General features: G+C 40.4%; 1 protein-coding gene across 1 annotated transcript; it reads left to right on the top strand.

Moving 5' to 3' along the window:
* The first annotated feature begins 211 nt into the window (after positions 1-211).
* Positions 212-11,127, top strand: mfn1b (mitofusin 1b). Its single transcript, XM_065955852.1, has 18 exons — positions 212-370; positions 658-815; positions 971-1,106; positions 1,506-1,668; positions 2,171-2,295; positions 2,463-2,571; positions 3,380-3,487; positions 3,593-3,746; positions 4,129-4,196; positions 5,500-5,621; positions 5,869-5,995; positions 6,842-6,946; positions 7,046-7,148; positions 7,946-8,172; positions 8,276-8,458; positions 8,551-8,747; positions 9,630-9,764; positions 10,223-11,127. The coding sequence occupies exons 2-18, from the start codon at positions 668-670 to the stop codon at positions 10,290-10,292; spliced, it is 2,280 nt and encodes a 759-aa protein (XP_065811924.1). The 5' UTR covers positions 212-370; positions 658-667; the 3' UTR covers positions 10,293-11,127.
* Positions 11,128-11,136: the final 9 nt, after the last annotated feature.

Raw genomic sequence — 11,136 nt, forward strand, 5'->3', positions numbered from 1 at the left:
AAAGGTTTCATCATTTGAATGTTACAGATAACCACCACGTGTATTTAAATTATACGCAAATCAGAGGAATCTGAAACTGAAGACTTTGCAACCACATTCAAATGTTTGACCTATGTTTCTGGGCACAATGTCAAACGCTGCAGCTCAGGTCAATACGGCTTTTATTGTGAAAGTCGTACCGGAAGTGAAACTCTTTATCCACAATAACCTTTCGGTTTTTTTTTTTTTTACCAACACTGGACACAAACAGAAGGTTAGCTAGGCTTGACAGCAGGACATTATTTAACAGGGACGGATCCTCTGTGTTATTGCGGCGGATCGAGATTGTTTGTGTAATGAAAAGAGGACATTGAGCTGTTTTAGAAACGTGGTAAGTGAAATAAACAGCAATAGTTACTCCTCTGACGCGTTGTCGTTCATAACATCAGCTAGCTAAATGTGTTAGCTTGTTTGGCAACTGCAGGCGTCCTCGTGTGTGAGAGATTTAAGAATCAAATCTAGTTAAAGGTTTTTTTTACGGCCTATTATTACCACGAACCATCTAACCGCGTCGGAGCAGTGTAATGTTATTCCCTTGGATGGTAACTATTCTGTTTGTCAGCTGGCACACCTGGGTTTGACCCCTCTTGACCCCTCTTGACCCCTCTGTGTGTTTAGATTGAACGTCATGGCTTCAGCTCCTCCACTCACGCGCTCAGACTCGGCTCGCGGGGAGTTCTCCCCTCTGAAGCACTTTGTCGTCGCCAAGAAGAAGATAAGTGATGTGTTTGAACATCTGCTCAACTACGTGAAAGAGACCTCGGAGTTTGTGGAAGGTGAGATGCTGTGATCTGTTTTTTTTTTTAGTGTGCAGCTACAAAATGTCAAAAGAGAAGTGACTGGATTAACGTGCTCTTCATTTGTCTTGTCACCCTCCGTCTGGCTTTTTTTGTGTGAAGTAAAGTGTGGTATTCATCTCTGTGTTGGACAGAAACCTGTGGGAATAAAGCTTTGGAGAACATAGCGAGTCAGGATCAGAAGTTGGAGATTCAGGCTTATGCTGAGAAACTGGCTATAATTAAGGAGGTGCTGGCACGTAGACACATGAAAGTGGCCTTCTTCGGCAGGTAAGTACATGAATACACTCTGATGGATCATACTTTCTTTTTTGAATAATAACTAACTAGTCCTTTAATGGACACAGTTAAATTAACCATGCATTATCTATTGTAACAAATTCATTGTGCATTATCTGCGTTATTTGAACCATGAAGTATACTTTTTATTAGAAGAGCATGTGTCAGGGAAAAACTGAGATTTTTTTTTTTTTGTTTGTTTTTTGAACGTGCTTACATTGAAAGTATTTCTTGTTTTATCTGTGTACTTACAATATCGACTTTTCAGACTCATGAGTAGCTTTACAGTTTGTGTATTACAATGTGACACCTTTGGACTTTCCACATAAACATTCAGAGAATAAGCCAAGTTGTTCACATTCATCCAGTTCATGTCTTGTTTGTTTTTAGGACCAGTAATGGTAAGAGCACTGTGGTCAATGCCATGCTGAGGGACCGCGTGCTGCCCAGCGGGATTGGCCACACGACCAACTGCTTCCTGAGCGTGGAGGGCACCGATGAAGACAAAGCTTATCTCAAGACGGAGGGCTCCGAAGAGGAGAAGAGCATCAAGGTAAATGAGTATGTTGGCACACAGTTTTACATGAACACACTCTCAAAATCTGTCCATCTTCACTAACCAAGCCACCGGTTGCTGTCGCCTTTGAACACTTGTCATCCGATTAAACTGATAATACAAGTTGGGATATCTGAGAAGTGCAGTCAGATTAGCAAGAATCTTGTTAAAGGGGTTTAAAATGTTGTAAGTGCTGTACTTGAATGGGTGTCACAGATGAGCATACAAGCTGACAAGGTTAATCTCTCTAATCTGCTTTGCTGATTGTTCTACAGGTTGTTTTATGTGCAGTCGTTGATTTTTCAAAATCAAATGTACAGTTTTTATCAAAGATGACATTTCCAGTTTGTGATATATTCATAAAAATGAATTAAAAAAAGGAAGGGTTATAAACAATTAACAGTGTATAATTTCATGTGTTCATAACAGATGATCCACAAATTCACACATCAGTCACTTTTTGATCTGTCGGCTGTATTTGTTTACATTGTGTCTGCAGACTGTAAACCAGCTGGCTCATGCACTCCACATGGATGAGAGTTTGGATGCGGGCTGTCTCGTGCGTGTGTTCTGGCCCAAGACCAAGTGTGCTCTGCTTCGAGATGACCTGGTGCTTGTAGACAGGTAACAGCATCAGTTCATCACATTTCAGAATTCCTATCATTATCAATTTGACCGATTCTAGGACGTAAATAAGTGAGACTTTGACCGAGTCAGCCAGCATTGTGAACAAGAATCTTATTGAGGTGGACGTTGCGTTTGACCTCTTCAATACTACTTCCTCTCCCTAGTCCAGGGACAGATGTCACAACACAGCTGGACAGTTGGATTGACAAGTTTTGCCTGGATGCTGACGTCTTTGTGCTGGTGGCCAACTCTGAATCTACACTCATGAACACGGTAAAGCCTCTCAAGTCTGGTTGATATCCTGTGGAAATTAGACTTTATGTTTGGCAATTGTTGTCATTCTGTGTCAGGAGTTAACTGAATGACGTGAATAAACCTGCACTTTCACTTTCAGTTTACGTATGAAGAAGTGTTTGCAGTATTTAGCATCATGTTTTAACCACAAACTTACACGTATTGTCTTACAGAGAAAATGAAAAAGTGAAAGTTGTCTTAATATTTTGGTTTTGTGTATATATTATTCCCCATTTTTGAATCTGTTGCATAATAGTATGCATTGTTACTCTTATTATTCATCCATCCATATTTCCTTATCTCTGCACAGTCTTTCAGAGTTCAAGTAAACTAGCAAAAAAAGTAAGCTTTCTGTTGTGTCGGCCATTTGAGTACTGAAAAGATCAGTGCTGATGTTTTTTTTTTTTTTATGCTGAGCTGATAACAGAGTGGAGAGTGTGGCTGCCTGTGTTGGTATCCAGCCAACGAGGCCTCACACTTGATTCTCTAAGCTCAGGTATTCGTGCAATGTAAAGCTGGACATCATGGTAATCATGGAGTTCATTAACCCGGCAGCAGCTCTTAAAGGGAAAGAAACACACATTACCCAATGAGCTATTCAATGGAATGAATCCAGTCATGATGTTAATAACGTATGATGGTAGAGTTGAATGTTGCAGTGAGAGTCTGAAATCTCCATGCATCTTTGTTTTGTTTTTTTCCCATGTTACCTCATTTACTCTACTAAACAATATGATTAGCTTCAACATCCCTCTTACTAATCTCTCCTCACCCTTCCGTCTTCTAGGAAAAACACTTTTTCCACAAAGTAAATGAACGCCTGTCAAAGCCCAACATCTTCATCCTCAACAACCGCTGGGACGCCTCAGCAAATGAGCCAGAGTACATGGAGGATGTGAGTCAACCATCTGTTTGTTTTATGTGACAAATAATAAAAGTTTGGTACAGAATGTGATGATTATTTTTTTTATTTGTTTTGTTTGACAAATTTCCATTTCAGGTGAGGAAGCAGCACACAGACCGCTGTGTGGACTTCCTGGTTGAAGAGCTGAAGGTTGTGGATCGTGACCAGGCTCCAAACCGCATCTTCTTTGTCTCTGCCAAAGAGGTGCTCAACTCTCGTATGCAGCGGGCGCAGGGCATGCCTGAAACAGGTGAGGCTTCAGAATATAGCCCTGCTGTTGTTGCAGTTGATAGATTTTTTTTTTTTGGTTTAACAAATTTGTATTATTAGATTGTATAAGCTTTACATGGTACTTAACAGAGTTGCTTACGTACATGTCTTTTTTATTGTTGTTGAGTTGTATTTTTTAGGGACAAAGTTAGATTATTGTCACAAGAGCGCTGGTATCTTATCTTATCTTCTTTCTTCACCACATTAGTGATGCAAATGACAATAATGAAAACCATGATAACAGTAAACAATAATATTTGAACTGAAATATAAAGGCTTATTGAGGATACATGCAGATGGCTGCTGTGCAGTAACTGCCAATATTTTTCATTTTACATACATATGATCATTTCATCCAACAGGTGGCGCTCTGGCTGAGGGCTTCCACGAGAGACTGAAGGAGTTCCAGAACTTTGAGAGGAGGTTTGAGGTGCGTGTGTGTGTGCATGGGTGTGTGTGTGTGCGTGCATGTGTGTGCGTGTGTGTGTGCGTGCATGTGTGTGCTTGTGCGTGTGCGTGCACGTGTGTGTGTGCCCTCTTCATACCTTCCAGTAATTTTAATCCCACTCTTCAAAGAAAATCTGAATAGGGAGAGACAGAATTTGAACTTAATCTAGTATTTTTGGGCATATTTGTGAAAAGTGACAGACATCTCTGCTGCCGGAAATGCATCTCATCTGTTAGAATCTCTTAAGTGGAACAAATATCGCGTCAAATAAGGACAGCGACATCAGGATGGCTGCTGGTTTGTGGAAATCTAAGCAAATCCTTTTGACATTGGCTGTTGAGTTACTTGTGAAGAGAAGATCACATGTTATGAGAAGTGTGGCCTTTTTGTTGTTTTTTTTTTATCGAACAGTGAACCCGAGCTTACGCTTTGTGTAAAGGTTGCACAAACTCAAAGGGTACTTGAGAAATACTACTCTGAAAGAAATGAGTCGCCTGGTGAATGTCTCAGCTTGTGTGTGTTCATGTTGGACAAAGGGTGAATGATGTTACCGCGCAGGAAAAGACGTAAAAATAAAGAAGCGACTGAAAGCTCTTCTTGTAAGCAGAGCAGTCATCGAGGTGAAACCTAGCTCAGTGTTTGGGTTCTGCCGCAAACCTGTGCAGCTTCAGGCTGTCGGGCGCGGGGGGGGGCCTTCGAGACCATTCACTGTGCCTTTTCCATCAACCTGCGTCTTCATTGCTGAAGTCTAGATTCACTTAGGCGAGGGCATCCGTTTGTTTCTGTTCAGCTTCGGTTTTGTTCTGTCATTATCCTCATGTTGACTTTTCTTTGTGTTTCTGTGTTGTTTGTTTTCATCTTGTTCATATGTTTTGATAATACCATTATTAGCATTTGTTTCATAATCGAAGATAAGATAAAGGATTTCATCCCAAAATGACACATTATTCATCATTATATATTTTCTTGATTGTCTACATTTGATGTTTATTTCATTCATCCATTTAATTTTTTATTTCCTTAACAACACGTTACTGTGATTTTTAACGACTTTTTTGTGGGCTGTGAGACGCAAGATACACACACACACTGCTGCTGCTGATTCCACACCTGTGTTTTCATGTTTTATCTTCTCTTAAGTTCACGTAGCAGGTGTGTGTGTATCTTGTCCTCTGTTGGTCTCTGGTCAGTGTGTGTGTGTGTGTGTGTGTGAGAGAGATCACACACCCACTCCAGCAGCAGCCCCTATAGCTGTCACAGTAACTTGTGTGTTATGGCCTCGCAGGAGTGTATCTCGCAGTCAGCAGTGAAAACAAAGTTTGAGCAGCACACTATCAGGGCCAAGCTGATCACAGAAAAAGTCAAGAGCATCATGGACGCCATCAACATTGAGGCGGCAGAGAAGAGGTGAGTATCCAGATCCATTCCTCTGACTCAAACAATTATTTCCTTTTCAATAAAGGTCTCACGGAGGCTATCGATAAAAGTGTTTGGAAAATACATTTAAAGTTTTCAGACATGAATAATATCCTGTTAAAGCTAGAGGGATGTCTAAAGCACTGTGTGTGTCTTGTCCTGCTTGTTTTCAATAAATCCTTCAGCTGCTAGTTTGTATGTTTTGACTTTACTTCATATTTGTCGGACGCGGCTTCAGAGTGGCAGCGCTGGAGGACAGAGAGTATCAGATGGATCGGCTGGAGTTTGTTAAGAATCAGCTTAACCTGCTGATTAATGATATCAAGAAGAAAATCAAGGCCATCAGTGAGGATGTCGAGTCAAAGGTGATGTACATATTACCTCTTGTTGGAAGAAAATCAAATGTACTTAAAATCTGTATCTTACCTGAGCTTTAGTCCTCCACAGCCCTGCTCTCTGACAACAATAGTTCTGGGTCAACTTATTTGGGAGGATAAGAATACTTCACATTGAATATGTAGAATACTTGATGAGACTCGTTACAATGTCAGAAATTAAAAGTAATGCTGTAGAGATCAAGGTCAGGTTCTTTAAATAGCCAAATGTCAAAAGTCAATAATTCATCATAAAGACGCGGACAAAAAACAAAATCATCCTTTTGGAGACTGAAACTGCAAAAAGAGCATTTTGTCTGTTGGGATGGGTTTTTATTGTAAATTGAGTAATAAGATAATCAACTCAATGTCTCCAATTTGAATACCTTTAAATACACATCAGCTTCATGCAGCCTCTCGCATTGGGCTTCAAAAACATATTGGTTTTAGCACGTAAACATAAACAGAGGTGTTCTTTGAAGTAGAGTCTCATCGGAAAATCCAACATTAAAAAAAGATGTTTTCTAGCCTTTTGTTTTATTCAGTTAGTTTTATTTGATTATTATTGGTTTCTGTATATTGGTTGTAGTTTGTTTATTTACTGGGTAGGGGTGGAGGAGTATAGAGAAGAACAGTGTACTCTTGTACTCATTTCTTTTTCTGTGTGTGTATCTAAGGATGCTGGCTAATGTACACATTATGAAAATAAAAAAGATGTGAAGAAAAAAAAAAGAAAAAAGAATCCAACAACTCCCAATTTATCCTTGAATTTAACTCAGTCTGTTTCCGGCTCCCTGTGCTGTAACCGACTGGTAACTCAGGTTGTGTTTCGTCCAGGTATCTTGCGCCATGGGAGAAGAGATCTGCCGCCTTCACGTAATCGTTGATGAGTTCCGTGCCGACTTTCACCCATCACCACATGTCCTCAAGATCTACAAGACTGTAAGCTAGTGCAGAGGTTTAACCTTTGTAATCTTCTCCTTAGGTCTCTTTATTGTTGATTGTGTGTTTTTTTTTTTGAGCTCTGACTCCTGTTTGCAGGAACTGCTCTCTCATGTGGAGGAGGGGATGGGTAAGAACCTGGCTTTCCGCTGCTCTGACGCCATCAACGCTTCTGTCCAGTCCTCTCAAGGATTCATGATAGGTACTTATACTGGGAACGTAAATGCTCAAAAAATATTGTTTTAGTATCTAGAGCCATTTTGAACAGTCATTTGAGTGCAACCTGAAGCCCTTGTGTTAAGCCATCAGGTGTGAATAGTTCTGCTGAACCAGAACAACCTGCAGGTATGAAATGAGTTCATGTTGTAAATAAAGTGGTTAGTCGTAAAATAGTGCTTCTCTCTAAATGATGTGTTGGGTAGAAAAAGAAGATGGAATAATAGTACTGATGGAAAACTAAATAAGTAACTTTGATATTATGCTTAAATCATATTTTCATTGAAAATGACTTCCACCCAGATTTCCAGTTAGCCATTGTACTTTCCTCTACATAGCATGTGTTGCTAAACTGAGAACAAACCTTTTGGACACCCGGGCCATGGTCTGCAACACCCACCACTCTGCTATATTTACCCACCTCGCTGAATGCCATCATCCCATGTCCTGTTTAGCTACAGAGGCATCATTCTGTCACGTTGACGTTGGCAGGGTGTTAATGTGCCCCCGAATGCAAAGGACTCAGGTGCTGTTATGAAATTGTGATGTGATTATTTTTTTTTCTGTTCTCCCTGAGGACAAATGAGACAAAGCTGACTACACTGACAATCAGTCGATGGTGTTTCTAGTGCTTTGTGTTGTTCTTTTCTGACCCCCCCGGTGCCATATTATAATTAACAGCAAAACTCACAAACAGTGCTCGTTCAGAATACAATTTTAACTTCATATAATATAGAAACCCCTGTTGATTTCTTCCGTTTCCCCATAATCCTCACTCTCCAGAGAGCATGCTCCCTCTGCTCCCCTCTGCGGTCCAGAACCAAGTCAGCATGCTGGTGCCCAACAGGAAGTTTGACCTGAGCTATGACCTTAACTGCGCCACACTGTGCAGTGACTTCCAGGAGAACATAGAGTTTCAGTTTTCTTTGGGCTGGACATCAGTGGTCCACCGCTTTTTGGGATCTGTCAACGCACAGAGAGCGCTCAAATTGGTGGACCAGAACTTCCAGGTACAAGCTGGAAAGATTTACATTGTGACATTAAACATTCATGTTGGTTTTTAATCCACTGTGGTGAGTCAGATTTCTAAACTTTACTGTCCTCTCGACACAGACCTCTCGACCAGCACTGCCCCTGGCTTCTACACCATCTTCGGGGCCCCCCTCTACTATATCCCAACCCGCCAACAACGAGACAGCCCTCATGACCCAGGAGGACCTGATGGTAGCCATGGCAACCAATGTAGCATCTCTAACTTCCCGCACTTCAATGAGCGTCATCATCGTAGGGGGAGTGGTAGGTTGTTTTCAAGTCGAGTCAGACATGTCAGCTTCCAGGAAAAGTGTTTCAAAAAGTAATTTTTGGTCTGTTTTTTTCCCCCTTTTAAGGTGTACAGAGCTGTCGGCTGGAGGCTGATTGTCCTCTCAGCCTCTATGTATGGCTTGATGTACCTGTACGAGAGACTAACCTGGACCACTAAGGCGAAGGAACGCTCTCTGAAGCGCCAGTTTGTGGACTATGCAACAGAGAAGCTGCAACTCATTGTCAGTTTTACCAGTGCAAACTGTAGCCACCAGGTCCAACAGTAAGTCCAACTACAGGTCCATTTTGCCAGAACAAACCACTTCAGGCAGTATGTAAAAACTACACACTGTGTGACATAACAGGGATTGTTGTTATGGTTCAATTTAAGAGGATTTCTTTAGGCTGCATTTTGTTTATCATTGCAGAATGCAAAAGTTAAGGAAAATATTATTTAATGTCATTTGATTATCATCTGTATTCATGATATGAAGTTATATTATTATTAGTCATATTTAATTATATACACTTTTTTTTTTAATCCAGAGGGAAATTATGACTTTTTCTGTAATCTTGAGGCATACTTCACACTGATTGGTCTAGAAGCAGAAACGGGGCCTACACATGAACGGAGAGATGTCAGAGTGAGGGGGTTGCACAGGTGCCACTGAGCAGTTAGGGGTTAAGGGCCTCGGAGTAAACTGGTACCTCTACAGCAACCACTCCCAAATTTCACACTTGATCCGAACAGACGAGTGACTGCCGTCCCTGTACATCATCATGTTCTCATTTATTTATTTATTTGCGGTGAAGCTAAAACCCTGAACGTCTTGGATTTGTTTTAATTAAAAAACACAAGTAGAAAATGTGAAATTTAAGAATAAATCGTAACAATATAGAAATTTATAACATCCGGTGCATTAAAGGGTACTTTCTACCTTTCACATATTCAGTGTAAAGATGTTTATACTGACATCAAAATCCTAATTTTATCCCCACACATCTATTCCTGGTAGTGTTTAACCTATTGACAAAGCCTGACTCATCATTATCTTTTTTATTGTACACACTCGGATCCTTACAAAGTCCTGCCCCACCCAACCTTCCCCTTTGTACCATAGCTAAATAAATAAGCGCCACAATGCTGTGCCCTCTGTGTTGCCAGGGAGATGGCTACGACCTTTGCTCGGCTATGTCAGCAGGTGGACCAGACACAGAAAGAGCTGGAGGCAGAAATCCGCCAACTGACAGCCAAGATAGACCAGCTGGAGACGGTCCAGAGCCAATCCAAGTGCTTGCGGTCAGTCCTGCTACTTCTCTTGAGTGTGTGTGTGTGTGTGTGTGTGTGTGTGTGATGAAGCAATGTCTGGGAGGAAGAGCACTGTGTGGGAATTTTGGAAATATCTAGTTTGGGGAAATTAAGGATTTAGATGATTAAATGATACATCAGAAACAGCAAACTTTAAGACCAATCGGCAATAATAATCAAAATAATATTTGCTCAGATTTTCCATTTCCTGTTTGATAACATTTTTTTTGTACAAAAATATTGGCTATTAGTCGTACTTGTGACTGCACTCCACTTGGTAGTTTTTTAATGCTTTTAATAAAACTTATTAAGTCCGCGTGACTTGTCAAAATGATTCAACATTCATTTCTCAGTTTCATTTAATGAACCTAATTATGATACCCAAATATCAAATGTTTATTAGTTAGACCTGGTTTAAGTCTGTGGTGTGTTTTTTCCCCCCTCTGCAGACATAAAGCTACAGAGCTAGAGAGACAGTTGGAGGCATTTACAAACCAGTACCTGCAGCCTCAGCAGTGAGCGGCTCCTCTTCATCGCTCCACAGTTTGGTTCTCTTGGAGCCAATCATTCTTCCGTCAGGCGACACCCGGCCTCCTCATCATCTGAACGACACCAGAGTTTCTGTGTGGACATTAATGCTGTAAAGACAGAGGGATTTGTGGATTGATCTATCATCCTTATACAGAAATCAATATTTTGATAATCAACAACAAGGAAAGTCATTTTTCCTGCAAGAAATACCAAACTTCTGTTACTTCTCAAATGAGAGGATTTTGGACATATTGTGTTATTTGTAAAAAAAAAAAAATAATAATCAATTTTATTTAGTTGTTTTTCTTTGATTTGTTTTTTTGTCACACCATTACACCAATTTCAATATGTTTTTGGTAACTAAATGGCCACATGTTGTTAATTTAGACGTTTTATAGACCAATCAATGACAATTTGCAAGTGAGTCAACAATGGGAATATTTAGTTACTCTCCTTCGTGGAAACAACAGTATTTTTCTCTCCTTCCCGCCTCAGCCAGCCAAGTGTTTGGAAAATAAATAATTGAAGAAATTGTAAAACAAAACTGCCTGAGAATTGAAGAAAGTTGGACTCACTCTGTACAGATGCACTGTGAGGTGGCGTTTATGATCTCTAGGTGTGAAAGCTGCCGCTCAGGTGCTATATTTTGACACTGATGTGCTTCTAACTGTGAATATGCCTTTTTTTTTGACAAACTTGTGGAGCAAATGAAGTTTGTGTAAGATTGGAACTCTTATCTGTCCAGCCACATGATCTGCTGTATGTAAGCAACAGAATTCATATATATTTAATAATAAATGAGAAGCCGTTTGTTTTTCTGGTCTATAGTGTG

Source organism: Labrus bergylta, chromosome 6 (genome assembly GCF_963930695.1).
Source record: "Labrus bergylta chromosome 6, fLabBer1.1, whole genome shotgun sequence".
NCBI classification, from domain to species: domain Eukaryota; kingdom Metazoa; phylum Chordata; class Actinopteri; order Labriformes; family Labridae; genus Labrus; species Labrus bergylta.